We start from the raw sequence: 22,811 nt of genomic DNA on the forward strand, positions 1-22,811 counted from the left end.
GCATCCAGGAAGGTCCGAAGGAGGGGCTGTCGTGCAGGGTCTGGCTCTTTCATCACATTCCCCTGTTTACAGATTCTCAAGGGGGAACTTTTTTTTTAAATTTTTTTTAATGTTTATTTATTTTTGAGACAGAGAGAGACAGAGCATGAGCAGGGGAGGGGCAGAGAGAGAGGGAGACACAGAATGTGAAGCAGGCTCCAGGCTCTGAGCTGTCAGCACAGAGCCCGACGCGGGGCTCGAACTCACGGACCGCGAGATCATGACCTGAGCCGAAGTCGGACGCCTAACCAACGGAGCCACCCAGGCGCCCCTCAAGGGGGAACTTTTAGTGGGAAACTTGGTTTGGCTGTAGTGCGGCAAGGGTGGAGGACACATTCAGGAGACCTGGTCCCAGTCCAGTGCTGTCACTCACAATCTGAGAGGCTGGGGCAAGTCATGTCCCTTCTCAGGCCATTACCATCTTCGAAAAGAGGAGGAAGACCTAGAAGGACCCTGGAGAATGTTGTCACCCTATTTCCCTGCCATCCTCTCAGTTCCAAAGAAAAGGGATTTTTCTGCCTAGATCAGGATAGAGGAGAAATCAGCAAATCTCCAGACACAAAGGGAAAAGGAAGGTCTAGTGTGGATCAGCTGAGCATCTGCGAAGAGCCAATGGAGAGGGCAGGGCCTGTGTCGGGGGTCGGCGGGGGAAGCGTCTCTCTCTGGCTAGGACCCCAGATGTAGGGTGGCCCTCCCATCCCACCTCTCCTCCATCAGCCACATCACAGGTCCATTGAAACACACAGGGCTCTGGATGTGGGACAGCAGGTGGATGGTGATCTGGTAGCCTAGAATCTGCCACTTCTGTGGCCCCTCTGCCCCTTCCCTGAGGGCCTGCTGACAGGTCTGGGCTGTGTCCTCACTGAATGAATTCCTGCCCGTGGGGTCCTCTCCCTGCTCACCTCACACGAGCTGCCATGTCCCTCTGGAGCCAGGACCGAGGACCACCGGGGAGAACTCTGGTCAGCTGGCATGTTCCCGCCAGGCCTCAGCTCTCAGGCTCTCTTGCTGATGACTCCACTCTTCCCAGGAGCTTGAAGCCAGGTAGACACCTGTGGACTCAATCGGAGCTGCTGGGGCCGGGAGGTGGGTCCTGCAGCCTTCACTGCGGGGTCTGGCCCAGGGGCTCCTCAGAGACTCCAAGAAACCCTAGAAAGACAGTGCCCACACAGTCCGTCAAGCAGCAGCCACCCCACAGATGCCTCCTGGGGGCACCAAGGCGGGCAGCTCTCTGTGCCGGATACTGTGAAAGAGAGAAGTTTAGTAAAACCGACACCAAGCATTAGCATATAACATGAAAAAAAAAATACTCATAGGATTTGGTATAAAATGAATGAGGCTTTGAATTCCAGGTCTTCTATGTCCTAGCTAGAATCTGGGGCAAGTCACTTTGGTCCGAGTTCCTTCACCTTAAAATTGAGGATGAAAACACTGGCCTCATAGGGATGTTAGAGATAAATGGTATAAAGCCTCTAAAGCACTCACCCCTGCTTGCTACCTGGAATATATTCCAGTGATATTAAATATTGCTATTATTACAAGGTTGCAAGGCATGTTTTATCAGGTACCTCATTTAATTTTCAAACTCATCCTGGGAACTAGGTAATTCTGCTATTATTATTCCCATTTATCATCAGATAAAGGTATTCAGAGATATCAAGAAATCTGCCCCAAGATCCCTCAGATTAGGGGGCAGGACAGGGACTCGAAGCCAGGTACGCGGGGCTCTACAGTACATTTTCTTAACTACCATGCCAGATGGTGTTCTGTACATGGCAGAGTCATAAAAAACATGATTTCCATTTCCTGCTGCCCTTAAAGTGCTCTGGCTAGGGGATGATCATGTCACACGTGTATAAACTGAGTTTCTGTATAATTCAGTGGATGTTCTGGGCAACTTATAAAGCCCACCCTCTTCTGCCATAGATGAAAACATAAACTCATTGCCTCCCTTCCCCAGCTCCCACCTGGGTCCAGAAAACCAGCATGTCTGCATAGGCTCCTAAATCTGTAACCCCCACTGCTTGACAAAACCGTGTCCCAGATGGCACCATCAACTGGTTTCCATAGGCTCCTCAAATAATCACCAATACAGGCAATTGACCCTCAGTAGAAAACCAATCACTGATCTACTCAATGACCTTTGAGGGCCAAACCTGACCTCCTAGAGGACCCCATAACTCACAGCCCATATATAGAATGAGGGACTCCCATCAAAACTTCAATAACAGTCCTTCACATACTAACTCACACAGTCCTGCATTTACAGATATCCACAGGTCCCAATCAATGACTCCTATAGGGCCACCAAAACTGACTCCCGATGATTTGTAATCCCAGGCTTGCAATCAATCATTCACCACCTCCACGTTCTAATCAATAACTCACATGGGCTAATCAATGCCTTCAGATATTTACATCTCCAACTCTTATAAAACCTCAAGAATTTCCCGATTGTCACTCACTGCTCCAATATGAATCACATCTATAGGCTTTAGATTATCTAATCCTAATGGACCCTAACTCATTGATCCCCCACAGAAATTCTCCCCCACAGAAATCCTCCCAATCCTGGACTCCCAGAGGAACCAAATCAACCCCAGATCTGATTTGGCACTGAATTTAAAGGATAAAAAGCAAACCCAAAACACTTCCAGGAAGAAACAACACATTATTTACAACGGAAAGGGCTCACAATGGCACTAGACTTTTTACTGGCACCAATAGGAATCATATTAGAAGAAAACATCTACAAATTATTGAGAGAGAAGGGCTGAGATCCGAGAATTTTAAACCCATCCTAGGTCAATACCATTCTTCTGTCAGCGCAAAAGACGATTTTAGACACAAAAGCATCTACAGCATTATGCCAATATTCCTATCTCAGGAGAATACTCCAGGGAATAGTCTAAACAATTATAAACTGAATAGTAACAGAAACCTCAAAATCAGAGGAAAGCAGTCTTGAGAAATGATTCTCATAATACACAGTTATATCTGAATAAAGAAAAATAATGTAATTGGGCATTTTCAATAAATAAGATCATTACTAACTGGAAATTTTAAAATACCCTGGAAAAATCTATTGAGTGAAATGAGGAGGGGAAGGCCAATCAATCACATACCTCTATTAGTAGATCCAAATACTAGTACAACATTATCGGATCTAGTAATAGAGAAAATATAGACCATCATACTTGTAAGAGAGGTGAAGGCAACTACTAGCAGAAATTGATAAAAATAATCAAAACTCCAAACTATCAGAATCCCAAGATATTAAGACCTTTTAAAAATTATTTTTTATTAATTTTTTAAAAATATTTATTTATTTTTGAGAGAGGGAGACAGAGTGCGAGCAGGAGAGGGGCAGAGAGGGACGGAGACACAGAATCTGAAGCAGGCTCCAGGCTCTGAGCCGTCAGCACAGAGCCTGACACGGGGCTCGAACTCACAAGTGGTGAGATCATGACCTGAGCCAAAATAGGATGTTCAACTGACTGAGCCACCCAGGCGCCCCAAATTATTTTTTTTTAATTTGAGAGAGAGAGAGTGAGCACAGGCAGGGTAGGGGCAGAGAGAAGGACAGACAGAATCTGAAGCAGGCTCCATACCATCAGCACAGAGCCCGATGTAGGGCTCAGATTCACAAACCGTGGGATCATGACCTGAGCCGAGACCAAGAGCTGGACACTTAACTGACTGAGCCACCCAGGCGCCCTGAAATTTAATATGTTACAATTCAACTAAACTGAATGAGCTGAATCCTGCCATAAAAGATAAAGACGATGGGACCGGTTAACAAAACAAAAATACAGTCGCCACACATCTAAATAAAAAAGACAAAGATGTGAGATGAAGCACTGGACAGAAACATGCTGTGCTATTTATCATTCTTTCTGTTATGGTCAGCACTCATTATGTCTTAGTTAGGAAAGCTTTGCCTACCTCAGGGTCATAAAGATGTCCCATGTTTTCTTAATTTTTATTGTTCTTTCACATTTAGATTTATAGTCCTCTCGGGAAGGGTTTTGGTGCATGGTATGTGTTAGGGTCAAGATTCATTTCTTCCACATGGATATCAAGGTGATCCAGCATGGCTTATTGAAAAGACTACCCTTTCTCCACTGCTCTGCAATGTTGCTCTGTGACTGTATATGTGGAGGTTCATTCCTGAACTCTGTATTTCCACTGGTCTATTTGTCTATTCTTGGACCAGCACTACTGTGTCTTAATTAATGTGCCTCATATCAGGTTTTGCTATCTGGTAGAATAAAAGGTTATTAAATTAGACTACACTAACATTAAAGACCTCTGTTCATCAGAAGATGAAATTAAGAGTGTAGGGGCGCCTGGGTAGCTCAGTCGGTTGAGCGTCCGACTTCGGCTCAGGTCATGATCTCGCGGTTCGTGAGTTCCAGCCCCGCATCGGGCTCTGTGCTGATGGCTCGGAGCCTGGAGCCTGCTTCGGATTCTGTGTCTCCTTCTCTTTCTGCTCTTCCCCTGCTCACACATAGTCTCTCTCTCTCAAAAATAAATAAAAATTAAAAAAAAACCCAAAACTTTGAGTGTAAAGGCAAATCCCACAGTGGGGGAAGTTAACTGCAATACCTGTATCTGACAAACAATTCATGTCTTGAATGTATCAGGAATTCCTAGAAACCAATAGGAGCCAGAGGAAAAGAGCAAAAGGAACAGGAACTTCCCGAAGAAGATACCCGAGTGGCGAATAAGCCGAGGAAAAGATGCTCAACTTCATTAGGTAGCAAGGAAATATAAACTACAATCAGACATGCCTTCATGCCCACCAGAAATGGCTAAAACGAAAACGATGGCAAATAACCAAGAGACCCGGTGAGGATACGAGGGGCGGAAACCTGTAAGTTGTTTTTAAGGAGCACAAAAGAGTACAAACACTTTGCAGAGCTGTTGGGTGTGGTATTATCTACGAAAGCTGAACATAGGCAATATCCTCCTAGGAGTGTACTCCTGAGAAATGCGAACACACGTTCACTGAAAGACAGGATATGTTCAGGGTGGCTTTATTCAAACCTGAAAATTAGGCAAACGCCCATCAACATCAGACTAGATAAATAAATGGTCTTACAGTCATACAAGGAAGTACTATACAGCAACAGGAATGAACAAGTGACTACAGACAACACACATGAATCTCATCTGATGCATCGGCCAAAGAAGCCAGACCCAAAAGAGCTATGAGTCAACACTGTACGATTGTGTTTATATAACTTTCGAAAACATGTAAAACCAATCTATTGCCGCTAGAAGGCAGGATATTGGTCCCCCGTTGGGAGGAGGTTGGGGATTGGAAAGGAACACAAGGGGGTGTCTTCTGGGTGCTAGTCACATTCTATTTCTTAATCTAGGTGGTGGTTGTGCGTGTTCGCTCAGTCTGTTAAAAAATCATCAAGCTAAATGTGCATAATCTGTGCAGTTTTCTGTATTATAATTAAACATTTAAAAAACATATGACACACCAGGCAAGTGCAAGAAAATGCAAGCACATCTAGAAATATGATGATTGAGGTGGAAATTGAGCCCAAAGTGCTCAATACATTAACAAAGGGGGCCATTTTTAATAATAAAATATACAATAAAGAAGGATGTAAACCTTTGCATAAACCTTTAGTGGTCATTCAATATATACAAATAAAAGTAGCACAGATGCATGAACTCACATGAAGTCTTTTTTTTTTTTTTTTTTTTTTTTTTTAGAGAGAGAGCACGAGTCAGAGAGAGGGGCAGAGGGAGAGGGAGGGAGAGAATCCCAAGCAGGTTCCATGCTCAGTCAGCACAGAGCCCAATGCGGGGCTCAATCTTACAATCCTGGGATCATGACCTGAGCCAAAATCAAGAGTCGGATGCTCAACCAACTGAGCCACCCAGGTACCCCAAAACCACATGAGGTCTTAAAAATCATAATTATGGAGACTTCCTCTTGTGGAGATGGAGTAGATATGTTTAACTGTTTTTTTTCTGCTACATACAACTAACAAGTGTGGACATTATATATAAAACATAGGAAGATTCTGAAAGAAATGAAGAAGGCATATTGGCTAGGGATCCTGAGACCCCAAAAACGATGTGGCAGTACGGGGTTTTCTTTTAGCCTCAGATATCCTAGACTTGGTGCTGGAGAAGCCAGCAACCTAGAAAGGCCAATGGGTGCAGACAAAAAGTGCCCAAAGAAAAGCCTGCTCTCTCTAGTCAAAGGACCAGGGAAGAGGCAGTCTAGGAAGATAGAAAACTTTCAGACAATGATGGCTCTACTCAAGCCAAGCACCACAGAAAACACTGGGGTCCCACCATCATCACTAACAGCAAAGGCCAAGTGGAGAGCCCATACTCCCACCCTTGACAAACTGTAACTTCTTACAGTACCCCCAGCCCAACAACCCTTGCCCCCTGCCAAGGCGGTATCAGAGAAAGCCCATTAGGGTGCTGGAGCTTTCTGCCTTGCTGGGCAATAGTAACCACTGCCTCTTCCTCTCCCACCCGTCGGTGACAGTGGAGACAATGTGAGGAGTCTGGGCTCCCATCCTCACCCAGAGCTAACACAGTGTCCTCCCTTCTCCCCACTGAGTGATGTCAGAGGAGGCCTACTAGAGCTCTCACCAAGGCTCAGCAGTAACTAGGCCACTTCTGCCAACAATGTCAAGGGGCATCAAATGGGAAGCAGTGACAAGGCACCTATCTCCCTCCCAGTCAGGGTGGCATCAGCAGAGGCCTGGGGGAAGCATGAACTCCTACCCCAACCGGGCAATATAAGGGACACCCCCCCCACCCCGCAAAGAGGCCAAGTGGAGTAATGAGCTGACATCACCCTTCACCCAACGGAGGTCTGTCAAAGGACGCCTGTGAAAACATGAGAGTTAAATGAATTCCAGAGCCTCTTAATTTAATACCCACATGTCCTAGACACGATGAAACATCAGATGTCATACCAAGAACCGGGAACACCTCAGCTGGAAGGAGGAAAGATTACTGAGCAGATGCCAACACTGAAACCCCAACAGATGCCGGAACTGCCTGACAAGGATTTTAGAGCAGCCATCGTAAGCACACTTCACTGGGCAATGATGAAGAATGCCTAACACAAACGAGACAATAGAAAACCTCAGAGAAGAAATACAGGCATTTGCTCACTTCGTGTCTCTGTGTCACGTTTTGGTAATATAGTTCTCGTAATATTTCAAACCTTTGCACTATTCTTATATTTATTGTGGTGACCTGTGGCCAGTGACCTTGGACGTTACTATTATAATAACGGTTTTGGGGTGCCGCAAGCCACCTCCGTATAACCAGCCACAACATTCCCTTAAGCCAAAGCCTAATCCCCAGCAAGGCACTCACTCCTTTCAATTCTCTGAAGGCTGAGAGAGGTGAGGAAGTTGCAGAAAAAAAGTTTGATGCTGGCAGAGGTCGGTTCATGCATTTTAAGGAAGGAAGCCACCTCCATGACATACAAGTGTAAGGCAGAGCAGTGGGTGCTGATATAGAAGCTGCAGCAAATTATCCAGAAGATCTAGCTCAGATAATGAAGGTGGCCACACTAAACAGTAGATTTTCAATGTAGACGAAACGACCCTCTATTGGAAGAAGGTGCCATTTAGGACCAGAAGTAAATGGCACAACATTTTTCCTTGAAAAAAAATTTTTTTTTAATGTTCATTTATTTTCAGAGAGAGAGAGAGAGAGACAGACAGAGACAGACAGAGACAGAGCGTGAGTGGGGAAGGGGCAGAGAGACAGAGGGAGACACCGAATCAGAAGCAGGCTCCAGGCTCCGAGCTGTCAGCACAGAGCCTGATGCAGGGCTTGAACCCACGAACCACGAGATCATGACCGGAGCTGAAGTCAGATGCCCGACCGACTGAGCTACCCAGGCGCCCCAAACAACATGTTTCAAGTGCTAAAAGGAAAGACTTGTTAGTCTAGCATCCCATGCCCATAAAAGATATCCTTCAGGAATGAAAGAAGTATTGAGACATTTTCAGGTCAAGGAAAAGTAGGAATTTATTACCAGCAGGCTTACCAAAAAAGAATGGCTATAGGAAGTTCTCTAACCAGAAAGGAAATGATAAAAGAAAATGGACCATCAGTAAGGAAGAAAGAATATGGAAAGAGCAAAAAATATAGGTAAATATACTATGCTTTCCTTCTCTTAAGTTTTCTAAAATAGGTTTGACAGTTGAAGCAAACATTATAACCCCATCTAATGTGGTGCTCAATGCATATAAAGGAAATATATAAGACAATTATATTAAGACAATGAATAGGGGAGGATAAAGAGAAAAGGGGTAAGGAAGATCTCCACACTTCGCTGAAAGTGGTAAAATGATACCAATAGACATTGATAAGTTGTGTATATGTTACACAATACATAAAACATCTGGCAAAAAAAAAAAAGCTCCATAAGGAGATCCTCCTGAAAATACTAGATAATCAAAATGGAATTCTTCAAAATGTCCACATACCCCAAAGAAAGGGGAAAAATAAAGGAGAAAACAAAAACAGAGAGAACAAACAGAAAACACAAAATATGACAGGCTCCAACCTTAACATATAAATAGTTATATAAAGTGTAAATGGTATAAATGCACTAATTAGAGACAGAAATTGGCAGATTCAATTTAAAAAATCATGATCCAGGGGCACCTGGGTGGCTCAGTCAGTGGAGTGTTCGACTCTTGATTTCAGCTCAGGCTCAGGTCATGATCCCAGTGCTGTGGGATCAAGCTCCGTATTGGGCTCCATGCTGAGTGTGGAGCTCTTTCTCTCTCTCTCTAAAATAAAAAAATAAAAAATAAAAAATCGTGACCCAACTATGTACTGCCTACAAGAAATGTGCTTCAAATATGATGATATATGTAGGTTGAACTAACTAGAGTTTAAATAAAAATTTGAAAAAAAATAAAATAATAAAAATTGAAAAGGAAAGCTGTATCATGCAAACATTGATTAAAAGGAAGCAGGAGTGAACTTATTAATATTGGATAGAGTAGTAGACTTCAGAGTGAAGAAAATTACCAGGGACATACAGAGACATTACATAATGATAAAAGGGTCAATCCGCCAAGAAGACATAGCAGTTGTAAGTGTGTATACACCATGCAATAGAATTGCAAAATATATGAAGCAAAATTTGATGAAACTGAAAGGAGAAATAGACAAAAGTCACAATTATAGTTGGAGGCTTCAATACCCTTCCTTTGGCAACTGACAGAACAATTGGACAGAAAATCAGCAAGGTTAAAAAAAGAATTCGGGACGCCTGGGTGGCGCAGTCGGTTAAGCGTCCGACTTCAGCCAGGTCACGATCTCGCGGTCCGGGAGTTCGAGCCCCGCGTCAGGCTCTGGGCTGATGGCTCAGAGCCTGGAGCCTATTTCCGATTCTGTGTCTCCCTCTCTCTCTGCCCCTCCCCCGTTCATGCTCTGTCTCTCTCTGTCCCAAAAATAAATAAACGTTGAAAAAAAAAATTAAAAAAAAAAAAAAAGAATTCATGAACACCATCGACCGACAGGATCTGAGCAACATTTATAGAACATTCCACCCAACAGTAGCAGAATATACATTCTTTTTAAATGTCCACAGAAAATAGACCATAAAGACCATATCCTAGACAACATGACAAACCTCAACAACTGTAGAAGAATTGAAATCACACATAGTATGCTCGCTGACAACAATGGAGTGAAACCAGTAATCAAAACAAAAAGGGAACAGGAAAATCCCCAAACACTCAGAAACTCAACAACATCTTCTAAAGAAACCACAGGCCAAAGAGGAAGTTTCAAGGGAAACTTCAAAAAAATTTTTTTTAATGTTTATTTATTTTTGAGACAATGCGAGAGACAGAGTGCAAGCAGCAGAGGGGCAGACAGAGGGAGACACAGAATCTGAAGCAGGCCCCGGGCTCTGAGCTGTCAGCCCAGAGCCCGACGCGGGGCTCGAATTCATGAACTGTGAGATCATGACCTGAGCCGAAGTCGGACGCTTAACTGACTGAGTCACTCAGGTGCCCTGTCTCAAGGGAAATTTTTAAAAAATACATGGGGGGCGCCTGGGTGGCTCAGTCGGTTGAGCGTCCGACTTCGGCTCAGGTCATGATCTCGCGGTTCGTGAGTTCAAGCCCCGCGTCGGGCTCTGGGCTGACAGCTCAGAGCCTGGAGCCTGCTTCAGATTCTGTGTCTCCCTCTCTCTGACCCTCCCCCCTGTTCATGCTCTGTCTCTCTCTCTCTCAAAATTAAATAAACATTAAATTAAAAAAAATACATGGGACTAAATAAAAATGAAAATACAACATATCAAAATTTGTAGGATACAATCTCAGGCATATGATCTTTTAATCCCTACTTGATGACCTAAGAATTGACCTTGGGCCTAGAACACTTCCTTCCCAAAAGACAAAGAGCTCACATAGCCTGTGTTGGGTTTATTGCCTTGTGTGGGAATATTTTTCCCTACTTCAGACTGAGTGTGTGCCGTTCCTTTTTAAAAAATGTTTTTATATGTTTGTTTATTTTTGAGAGAAAGAGAGACAAGAGACAGAGCATGAGCAGGGGATGGGCAGAGAGAGACTGAGACACAGAATCTGAAGCAGGGTCCAGGCTCTGAGCTGTCAGCACAGAGAGCCCGATGCGGGACTCTAACCCACAACGGTGAGATCATGACCTGAGCCAAAGTCCCAACTGATTGAGCCACCCAGGTGCCCCAGTGTGTGCTATTTCTTTCTGCTGAACTTTTGTACATCAATGGCTCCCAGCTTTCAGTATTTCAGACTCTGCAAGGGAGGGGGTGAGGTGCTTCCACTGTGACATGAGAGGTGTGTGAATTGTATCTAAGTTTAGTTTAATTTCTATTTCCTTGCTAACTAATGGAGTGAAGGATCTTTTCCGATGCTTATTTGCCATTTGGCTGCCAGGGGACCTGCCAGCTATGAGAAAAGAATGCACACTCCCGATGCTGATCTCACTCTGTCTCTTCTCCGTGTGAGTAAAGCATTGTTCCATTCCATGCTTGACTGTGTTGTGTTTTCCTTGGTGACTCTGATACCGAAGTGCAGTGGGCAGAAGTGTTGGGAGTCCTCCCCTGGGATTGATAACCAGTGCCCAAGACACTGCTCCATAAACTAAAGGAGTGCTGTAAGTGAAATTTATGGCACTAAATGTTTACAAGTAAAAAGAGAAAAAGCCTCAAGTCAGTAATCTAAACTCTCATCTCAAGAAATTAGAAACGAAGGGGTGCCTGGCTGGCTCAGTCGGTAGAGCATGCAACTCTTGAGCTCAGGGTCATGAGTTAGAGCCCCACGTTGGGTGTAGAGAGTACTCAGAAATAAAGTCCAGAAAAAAAAAAAAGAAATCAGAAAAGAAGAACAAAGCAAACCAAAGCCAACAGCAGAAAAGAAATAATAAAATAGGAGCAGGAATCAAGGACACTGAAAACAGAAAAACAATAGAGAAAAACAATCAATCATAGGGCTGGTTTTCCAAAAAGAATAATAAAATAAACCTCTATTAATATTGATAACGAAAAAGTCAGAGACACAAATGATTAATATTAGGAAGGAAATAGGGGATATCACTATAGGCCCTGAAGACATCAAAAGAATAATAAAGAAATACAATAATAAATTTGACAACTTATATGAAATGGACTAATTCCTTGAAAAGTACAAACTACCACAACTCTTCCACTATGAAATAGTTCATTTGAATAGCCTCGTAACTATTAAGGAAACTGAATTTGTGATTTTAAAAATAATGCTTGAAATAGGTAGCCAGGGTGCCTGGGTGGCTCACTTAGTTGAGCATCCGACTCTCGATTTCAGCTCAGGTCATGATGCCAGGGTTGTGGGATTGAGCCCCACATCAGGCTCCACGTGTGTGGAGCCTGCCTAAGATTCTCTATTTCTCTGTCTCTGTCTCTGTCTCTCTCTCTCTCCCCCTTGCTTGTGCGCGCTCTCTCTCTAAAATTAAAAAAAAATTAAAAAGAAAAAAGAAATGTCTAGGCTAAAATGGTTTCACTGGAGATTTCCACAAACTTCTCAAGAAGAATTAACATCAGTCCCACTCCATCTCTTCCAGAAAACAGAAGAGAGAATTCTTAACTCATTCCCTAAAGCCTGATACCAAAATGAGACAAAGAGTACAAAAAATACACTGTTGATGTGCTAATGTTTTCCCACTGGGTTTATACCTGGTCTGCATAGCAAATTTTGCATTCTGTCATCAGCTGTATTTGAAAATAGGATGTTTCTTGATGAATTATTCTATTACCTAACCAAAAAAGTCTTAAAAAAAACTACAGACCGATATCCTTCATGAACATAGATGCAAAAATTCTTAACAAAATATTAGCAAATATAATTCGGCGATATACAAAGAGAATTGTACACCATGACCAAGGGGGGTTATTGCAGGAATGCAAGATGAACTCAATATTTGAAAATTAATCAATGTAATCTACCATATTAACAGGCCAAAGAAGAAAAAATCACATGATCATATCAATCAGTGCCGAAAAAGATTTTGACAAAATCCAACACCCGTTCATGATAAAAAAAAAAAAAAGAAAAACTCTTAGAACCTTGAAATAAAAGGAAACTTTGTCAACTTGATAAAAAAAGACCTACAAAAAAAAACTATAACTAACATCATATTTAATAGTGAGAGACCAAATGTCCCCTAATATCAGGAACAATGCAAATATGTTGACTATTACCACTTTTTTTTAATTAAAAATTTTTTTATGTTTATTTATTTTTGAGAGAGAGAGAGAGACAGAGTGTGAGTAGGGGAGGGGCAGAGAGACAGGGAGACACAGAATCCAAAGCAGGCTCCAGGCTCTGAGCTGTCAGCACAGAGCCCGATGAGGAGCTCAAACTCATGAACTATGAGATCATGACCTGAGCTGAAGTCGGATGCTCAACCGATTGAGCCACCCAGGTGCCCCTCACCACTCTTATTCAATATAGTAATGAAAATTCTAGCCAGTGCAATAAAGCAAGAAAAAGGAATAAAAGGCATACAGATTGAAAAGGAAGAAATAATATTGACCCTATTTGCAGATAACATGATGGTCCTGATAGAAAATCCCTAGGAACTTACACAAAAACTTCTAGAAGTAATGACTTCAACAAGGCTATGGGACACAAGAACAATACACAAAAATCAGCTGTACTTTTATATACTACAAATGAACATGATGAAACAAATAAATACAATAATTTACATCACTCAGAAAATGAAATATTTAGGTGTAAATGTAACAAAACATGTATAGGGCTCGCATGCTGAAAACTAGAGAATGTTGATGTAAGAAATCAACAGAGATCTAAATAAATGGAGAGAGCTACTGTGTTTATGGTTTGGCAGCCTTAACATAGGAAAAATATCAATTCTCCACAAGTTGACATACAGACTTAATAGAATTCCTATTAAAATCTCGACAAGAAGTTTTTGTAGACATAGGCAAAGTTATTGTTTTCTTTTTTTTTTAATTTTTTTTTCAACGTTTATTTATTTTTGGGACAGAGAGAGACAGAGCATGAACGGGCGAGGGGCAGAGAGAGAGGGAGACACAGAATCGGAAACAGGCTCCAGGCTCTGAGCCATCAGCCCAGAGCCTGACGCGGGGCTCGAACTCATGGACCGCGAGATGGTGACCTGGCTGAAGTCGGACGCTTAACCGACTGCGCCACCCAGGCGCCCCAATATTGTTTTCTTTTAAAAATTTTTTAACATTTATTTATTTTTGAGACAGAGAAACAGAGTGTGAGCAGGAGAGGGATAGAGAGAGAGGGAGACACAGTATCCGAAGCAGGCTCTAGGCTCCAAGCTGTCAGCACAGAGCCCAATGTGGGGCTCGAACTCACAAAACGTGAGATCAAGGCCTGAGCCAAAGATGAATGCTTCACTGACTGAGCCACCCAGGAGCCCCTCTTTTTTTTTTTTTAAAGTTTATTTATTTTTGAGACAGAGAGAGACAGAGCATGAACAGGGGAGGAGCAGAGAGAGAGGGAGACACAGAATCGGAAGCAGGCTCCAGGCTCTGGGCCATCAGCCCAGAGCCCAACACGGGGCTCGAACTCACGGACCACGAGATCGTGACCTGGCTGAAGTCGGACGCTTAACCGACTGAGCCACCCAGGCGCCCCCAGGAGCCCCTCTTTTTATTTTTTTATTTTTTTATTTTTTTTTTTTATGAAGTTTATTGACAAATTGGTTTCCATACAACACCCAGTGCTCATCCCAAAAGGTGCCCTCCTCAATACCCATCACCCACCCGCCCCTCCCTCCCACCCCCCATCAACCCTCAGTTTGTTCTCAGTTTTTAAGGAGCCCCTCTTTTTAAAAAATGTTTATTTATTTATTTATTTTGAGAGAGAAAGAGAGCGAGCACAAGCGGGGGAGGGGGAGAGAGAGATGGGGAGAAAGAATCCCCAACCAGGCTCTGCATTGTGAGCACAGAGCGCAACGTGGGGCTCGAACCCACAAACCATGACATCACGACCCGAGCCAAAACCAAGAGTCAGACGCTCAACCGACTGAGACACCCAGGAGCCCCTGGGCAAAGGTATTCTTAAATTTATGTGGGAGGACAAAGGATCTACAATAGCTAAAACATTTCTGACGAAGAAACAGGAGAAATCAATCTACCTGATTTCAAGACATTTTATTTAACTACAGGATTCAAGACAATGTGGTACTGATGAAGGGCAGACACACACATCAGTGACACTGAAGAGAGAACCCAGAAATAGCCCCACGCAAGTAGAGCCAACTTTTTTTTTTTTTTTTTTTACAAAGGCGCAGAAACAATTCAATGAAGGAAGGTCTTTTCAACAAATGGTGCCAGAGTAACTGGATCATTCATAAGGAAAAAACAAAATGAATCTCGATTGAAATGTCACACTTCATAAAAAATTAACCTGAAATGGATCATAGATTCAAATGCACAATGTAAAACTGTCAAGTGTGTTAAAAGACAACGTGGGGGGAAATCATCAGGACTTAAGGCTTAGTGAGACGTCTTAGATACGGCACCAAAAACATGATCAATAAGAGAAAATGCACATATATTTGATTTCACCAGATTAAAAACTGTAGCAAAAGGCACTGGGAGGAGGATGAAATGACAAGCTACAGACTTTGAGAAAGTATCTGGCAAAGACTCATAACTGCTACGTATGAAGGATTCTCAAAATTCAATACCGAAGGAACAAAACAATCCAGTTAGAAAATGGGCCAAAGACATGAAGAGATTTCACCAAACACGATATAGGGGGCACAAATAAGCACCAGAGAATATGTTCAACATCCACAGACAAGCATATTCTAGAATTTCTATGGAAAGGCACAGCCCCTAGAATAGCGAAAGCAGTATTAATGGAGAAGAATAAGGTGGGAGTGAACAAAATAATGTGAGTATCGCACGCAGCTCTATGAGAATATAAAATCCCCAGCAAACATAAACTACCGAAATTAATCCCCCCACCCCCAAAGGCCGTTAAGACCAGTAACCAGAGAAAAGAAAATAATTACAATTTTCGGATTTTAAAAGACCAGTGCTGAATGTATATTGGTGCAGTCACTGTGGTAACAGTATAGAGATTCCTCAAAAAACTGAAAAACAGAAATACCATATGATTTGGTAATTCCACTACTGGGTATATACTCAAAGAAAATGAAAACACTAATTCAAAAAGATATATGCACCCCTATGTTTACTGAAGCATTATTTACGATAGCCAAGATATGGAAGCAACCCACGTGTCCATGCATGGATGAATGGACAAAGAAAATGGCTGAATCTTAAAGAAAATAATCTCTATGCCATTTTAACCTATAAAAAGATAGAAATCTCCTGGATTCTTGTTAAAAAGTGGCAGAACCTTAATATCGACATATGCAAATATAGTACAAAGACAAGAAAAGTATAAACAGTTTTCTTCTAGTGGCAAAATTTTTAAATAAAATATTACTAACTCAAATCCAACCATGTCTCATAAGAAAAATTCCTCCTAGCCAAACAGAATTATCCCAGGAAGTCAAAGATGGGGCCACACTACATATCAGTATAATTCATTACAACAGTCAATTAAAGAGAACAACACCATAAGACTAGTAACATCAAAAAGCATCTGGGGGCACCTGGGTGGTTCAGTCAGTTAAGCGTCTGACTTCAGCCCAGGTCATGATCTCACGGTGAGTTCGAGCCCTGCGTCGGGCTCTGTGCTGACAGGTCCGAGCCTGGAGCCTGCTTCGGATTCTGTGTCTCCCCTCTCTCTCTCTGCCCCTCCCCTGCTCATGCTGTCTCTCTCTCACAAGAATAAACATTAAAAAAAACATTTTTAAAAAAAGCATCTGACACAATTCAGGAGCCATTCCTAATAAAAATACAAATTAAAATGGGAACATAAAAAGCTACTTAAATATTATAATGGCTACCAAAAAATCACCAGAAAACATTATGCTAAAGAGTGCCCAGATCATAAGACTTAATATCATTAGGATGGTAATATTCTTCAAAACGATGTTCAGGTACAACATGACCCCTGTCAAAATCCAAGCTGGAATTTGTACAGAGGGTTCTAAGTGGATCTTAAAATTCATATGGAAATGCAAGGGACCCTGAATAGCCAAAATACTGAACAAGAACATAATTGGAGGACACACATTTCCCTATCTCAAAACTTACTACAGGAGCGCCTGGGTGGCTTAGTCAGTTGAGCGTCCGACTTTGGCTCAGGTCATGATCTCCTGTTCAGCACAGAGCCCACTTCAGATCCTCTGTCTCCCTCTCTCTCTGCACCTCCTCTGCTTTTGCTCTCTTAAAGATAAATAAAACATTTAAAAAAATCTTACTACAAAGCTACACAAATCAATACAGTGTGGTATTGGCAGAAGGGTAGACATATAGATAAATGAAATAGAATTGAGAGTTCAGAAATAAGCCCTTATATTTACAGTCAATTGCTTTTAGATGAGCGCCCCAATATAATTCAATAATTCGTGCTACAAAGTCAACCACCAAGAAAGTGAAAAGATACCCACAAGATAGGAGAAAACAAATGCAAGTCACATAGCTGACAAGAGACTTGCATCCAGAATGTATAAAGAATGTTTACAACTCAATAATAAAAAAAGATCAAATCACTCAGTTAATAATAGGCAAAGGATTTGAACTGATATTCCTCCAAAGAAGATACACAAATGGGCAAAAAACACATGGTCAGTGATTACGGGCTGCTATAATGAACTACCACAGACTGGGCAGTTTAAACAACAAACATTTCTCACAGTGCTGGAGATGGGGAAGTCCAAGATCAAAGCATCAGTAGATCTGGTATCTGGTGAGAACTGCTTCTTGGTTCATAGATGGCCATCTTCTTGCCGTGTCCTCACATGGCAAAAAGGGGGAAAGGACTCTCTGGGGTCTCTTTTATAAGGGTGCTAATCCCATCATGAGAGCTCCACCCTTATGACCTAATCATTTCCCAAAGGCCTAATCTCCTAATACCATCACATTGGGAATTAGGATTTCAACAGATGAGTTTTGGGGGGGACCCAAACATTCAGTCCATTGCACACACGAAAAGGTATTCAATATCAGTAGTCATTAGAGACATAGAAATCAAAACCACAATGAGATACCACTTCACACCCACTAGGATGGCTAGAATAAAAGAAGAAAGGGGTGCCTGGGTGGCTCAGTAGGTTGAGCATCTGACTCCAGCTCAGGTCATGATCTCACGGTTCGTGAGTTCAAGCCCCACATCGGGCTCACTGCTGTCAGCACAGAGCCTACTTCAGATCTTCTGTCCCCCTCTCTCTCTGCCCCTTCCCAACATGTGCTCTCTCTCAAAAATAAATAAATCTTAAAAAAAAAACAGTAGAATAAAAGAAGACAGTGACAAGTGTTGGTGAGGGTGAGACTAACTGGAACCTTCATACATTCCCAGTGGGGTGTAAAATGGCACAGCCATTTTGAAAAACAGTTTGGCAATTCCACTCCCATTCATTCACTCAACACTTAATGAGTTCCACTCCCAAGAGACATGAAAATTTATGTCCACACAAAAAGTTGTACACAAATGTGTACTCAATAACTGTTGAGTGAATGAGTGAATGAATGAATGAATGAACACCTTTCACTTTCAAATTAGTAACAAAATAGAGATTCCCTCTATCAACTATCATTTAACATTGTTCCAAAAGCTCTGGCTAGTGTAAGAGAAGGCAAGGTAATCTGCATAAATATTTGGAAGGAAGAGAGAGTATTATTGTTAATTGGATGGACTGATATTCTATCTAGGAAAACGAAGAGACTATAAAAAGCAACTAGAATTCACATGAGAATCTAATGATTGCATTGGATAAGAAATAAAATACAAAAAAGAAAAAGAAAAATTGACAGATTTTTTTTTCTACGGAAATAGAAAAAATATGCTCTTCACCCTGGTGACAAAAACCAATGTAAAATATCTAAGAATGTAATTTTTTTTTAGAAAAAGGTGCTGGGTCTATAAGAAGAAAACTATGAAATACTATAGCTTTAATGGTCATTTTGAAACAAAATAAAATGGTCTTAACATTCAAATGGAAGAATAAATGCTAAGAATACTAAAGAAAACAACCAAAAAAGAAAGAAAAAGAACAGTGAGGGGACTAGCACTGTTGGCTATTAAAGTATTTCTAAAGTCAATACAATTTTTTGAAAGGAAGTAGATACAAATATCAGAAGGAAAAATAGAGCTCAGAAACAGAGTGATACACATTTAAAAATTTTTGTGACGGGGCACCTGGGTGGCTCAGTCGGTTGGGCGTCCAACTTCCGTTCAGGTCATGATCCTGTGGTTCATGGGTTCGAGCCCCGCGTCAGGCTCTGTGCTGACAGCTCGGAACCTGGAGCCTGCTTTGGATTCTGTGTCTCCCTCTCTCTCTCTCTCTCTCTGTCCCTCCCCTGCTCATGCTCTGCCTCTCTGTCTCAAAAATAAATAAACATTAAAAAATAATAATAATAATAAAATTATTCTAAAAAATAAAAAAATGTTGTGACAAAAGAGGCATTTAATTGAGTTAGAAAAGTATATTCCTTTAATGATTGGTGCTGGCAAATTTCCCATCCAAATGGAAGATACAAACACTGATCTCATCTCACATCACACACCAGAGTAAATTTCAGTTTGATTGAAATTTAACTTTAAAAATTAAAACAATAAAAATGTTAAACTTAAGGCATATATATATTTATTTTTTTAAGGCATGTATTTATGGAAGCACAAAGCAGGAAGAATTCAGTAGGCAAGACAAGATACTCATAATATGAAAAGGAAAAAGAGAGCTCTAATCAGATGATTATTTTTTCCTATGTGAAGACATCTTTCAAAAATCAAGATATAAAGAGAGATCGAGGGGAAAAAAATCACAGTAAATGACAGAAGGTTAATATTCACAAATTAGAAAGACAAACCACATGAAGGGAAAAAAGAGCAAGGAATATGAAAACTTTAAAAAAATAGATTTTGGGGCACCTGGGTGGCTCAGTCAGTTAAGCGTCTGAGTCTTGATTCTGGCTCAAGTCATGATGTCACAGTTGGTGGGATGGAGTTCTGCATCGGGCTCTGCGCTGATGGCATGGACCCTGGCTTGGGTTCTCTCTCCCTTTCTTTCTGCCCCTTCCCCACTAACTCTCTCTCTCTGTCTCTCTCTCTCAAAAAAAAAAAATTGAAAAATACATTTCAATGGCGAATAAATACGAGAAGATATTGAACCACTAGTTGCCAGGAAAATGCACATCAAAGTAAAACAAGATACTAGGTACCATTTACTTTACGAAACTAAAGACAAATACCATTCTGTTTGGCTCTCAGAATGGGGAAAATGAAGAAAAGCAGCAATATTCAGTGTAGGAGACAATATTAGAATGAGCCCTTTGAGTATAGTTTAGAAATCAATAACCAAAATGTCAACTCTTGGGGAAATTGAAATCTCCTATCTAAGTATGAGGGTCAGAGAGAAAACTGCAACACAAATCAGAAAACGTTAGAAGTAAACTACAGTGAAAATGTTACACATCAAAATGCATTACATGGAGCTAAAGCGTTCTTAGGGGAAAATTCATCAACTTAATGCTTATATTATAAAAGAAAATGATTGAATGTTAACGAGATAAGCATTCAAGTCAGGAATTTAAAAAGACGCATGAAAGAAAAAAAAAAACCCAAAGAAGATAAATAATGAAACCAAGGGGAGACATTAATGACGTAGAAGAAAAAGATACAGGAGGCCCAACAAAGTCAAAGTGGGGTTCTGAAACCATCCCATGTCAGTTTCAGACCACCTATCACTGACTGACTCCATGAAGCATCATATCTGATTCCCTTGGCCCCTCTGTCACTAGTCCCAAATAAATGCATCAATGACACCACAGAAACCTTGACCATCCACTCAATAAATCCCATCACGCACCTCATAGACCATGCAACACTCACCTCGCGGTCGGAATCACTCATTCATTCATTCATTGATTCTTCAATACTCACCCCACAAACTCTCCACCATTTACTCCACAGACCATTTCATTACTCCCTAAAGGCCCCTCATCACTCACCCACTGAACTCCAATCAGTCATCTTGCAGACCTCCTATCACTTACCCCACCAACCCGCTATGACTTACCCCTCAGAACTCCCATCATTGTTCCACAGACCTCCATCACTTACTCTACAGACCCCCTCAGTGACCTGTGAGAGTCGTCACCACTCACCCCGTAGACTCCTCATCGCTCACCTCATAGACCTGCCAATAGTCACCCCTCGGGTCTCCCATCACTCATCCCACAGACCACCCATTTTATTTTCCCCGTTGACCCCATCACTCACCCCCAAACCCTTGTCACTCCCTCTACACACCTCCTCCCTAGGGACCTCAGAGAAGCCTCATCATCACTGGCCCTAAAGAGTACCATCACTGCATACGAAATCCATGTCGTAACAGCCTCATAATCATATCAATTGCTTTACTGGCCCAACTGTGCCGCCTCTGTTAAACTCCGTCCCGGGCCCCTAAGTGTTGAAACTACCTCTGAGGGACTCTTCCGTGTCTGGACTTCCCCGTGCACATGCTCAGTGTCAGCTTGGGAGCGGCCGGCCGCCCGCAACCCCACGGGGTGCACTCGCGAGGTGCCAGCGCGTGTGCGCGTGTCGGAGGAGAGGCGGGCTTTCAAGTGTTCTTTAGTGACTTTGTCAGGCAACTAACATGGCTGTCCCCTCGGGAGTGTCTCTACGGGAGTCGCCATCTTGGAAGGGTGGTCATTTCGGCCGCGGGGCCGCCGGGTCCCAGGCCCGATCCGCCCCTGCGGGATCTGCCGCGGAGAGCGAGCCGGCCGGAGCGCGCGCTGGGCCGCCGGGACTCCTCCCGCCGCGGGGCAGCATCCTCCCCGGCGGCCGCCCGGGCGCAGGCCCTGCCCAGCGCTCAGGGGGCCCCGCCCTCGGGCCGCATCCCCCGGGGGTGGCGGGGGGGGGGAGCCGCGGCGTCTTCAAAAGCCGCTGGGCCGCCCTCCGTCTCCCGCCGCCCCGTCCCCGCTGGCAAGACACCGCGGAGCGGCAGGCTCAGAGATCGGCCCGCCCCCGCCCCCGCCCCGGCCTCCGCCCCGGCTCCCCCGCTCGGGGGAACGGAAAAGGCCCCGGACGGCCCGGGGCGCCGCGACATGCCCACCTGCCGGCGCTTCTGTCCGCCCCGTCGGCTCAGGGCATCGCCGGGCTCCTCCACTGTCACCGACCCTGGGTGGTTCCCACGGGGTGGGGGGAATAGTACGTGTCAGATTTAGGCCAGGAAGCGGAAGTCGCCCGCAGCGAGAGTTTAACCACTCTGGGCGCGGGGAGCGGAGGTGATTTAGCGCCAGGGACCAAGTGTCTGCGGAGCGACTAATTGCGGGACCTGTGACATCAGTGGTGGGGCATTTCCTCCAGTTCAAAAAAATCGAGGCATCGACCTTCCTGGCCTCCTTATATAAGCATTAAGGCTAAAAAGTACCAAAGATCCGAGTTTTGATTTATTTCCATCCGTGTTCGGTTTCAAGTGCTCATTTGTAAATTCCGCCCCCCCCTTTTAATCCATGAATTATTGAGAAGTCCATTGTCCAACTTGCAAAACTTCAGGACACACAGGGTAACGGAATGGGTACTTTATTCAGACTGCTGCCCACAGGCAGAACAGCCCAGCCCAGAGTTTCCTGGAGCCTGGGGAGTTTTTATAAGAGGAAGGAAACAAAAGCGGCCGAGTGCCAGCTGCACGTTTGGTGGGCTTTGGTCCACACGTGTCGAAAGAAATGCTGCCCCGAAGGAGCTGTTTGCGATTTGACTCATCTCAGTCTGTCACATACTCCTCTAAAAATTTAATGACTCCACAGCGGATTTAGAGAGAGTGCAGCAAATTTGACAATTCCTTACACCGTTTTTCATTTTCCCAAACACCAAGATAATCCAATGTTACTGATTTCTAACCTAATTGCATTGTGGTCTGGGAACATTGTCTGAATGATGTTGAGTGTTTGAAATTTGTTGAAACTTGTCTTAAGGCTCAAGTATGGGCCCAGTTTTCAAAAATGTTTCATCTCTTCATTGAAAAGACGGTTATTTTGGGGCGCCTGGGTGGCTCCGACTTTGACTCAGCTCACGATCTCATGGTTTGTGAGTTTGAGCCCAGTGTCTGGCCCTGTGCTGACAGCTCACAGCCTGGAGCCTGCC

General features: G+C 43.1%; 1 protein-coding gene across 3 annotated transcripts in view; it reads right to left on the reverse strand.

Annotated features, from left to right (window-relative positions):
• ZNF41 (zinc finger protein 41) overlaps positions 1–21,850 on the reverse strand; it is a 46,485-nt gene extending 24,635 nt beyond the window's left edge. For 2 of the 3 annotated variants that reach the window (XM_047076144.1, XM_047076146.1), the window contains exons 1-2: positions 21,781–21,850; positions 942–1,188 (exon numbers count right to left, since the gene is read on the reverse strand). In XM_047076144.1, coding sequence (XP_046932100.1) covers positions 942–1,013 — 72 coding nt within the window. In that variant the 5' untranslated portion in view covers positions 1,014–1,188; positions 21,781–21,850. Of the gene's footprint in view, positions 1–941; positions 1,189–20,975; positions 21,372–21,780 lie in introns of those variants that run through there. The other variant, XM_047076145.1, reaches the window with a different exon arrangement.
• Positions 21,851–22,811: the final 961 nt, after the last annotated feature.

This window comes from Lynx rufus, unplaced genomic scaffold, assembly GCF_022079265.1.
Source record: "Lynx rufus isolate CCGP_SWC_20201006 ecotype Redwood Valley unplaced genomic scaffold, mLynRuf1.p SCAF_14, whole genome shotgun sequence".
Lineage (NCBI taxonomy): Eukaryota > Metazoa > Chordata > Mammalia > Carnivora > Felidae > Lynx > Lynx rufus.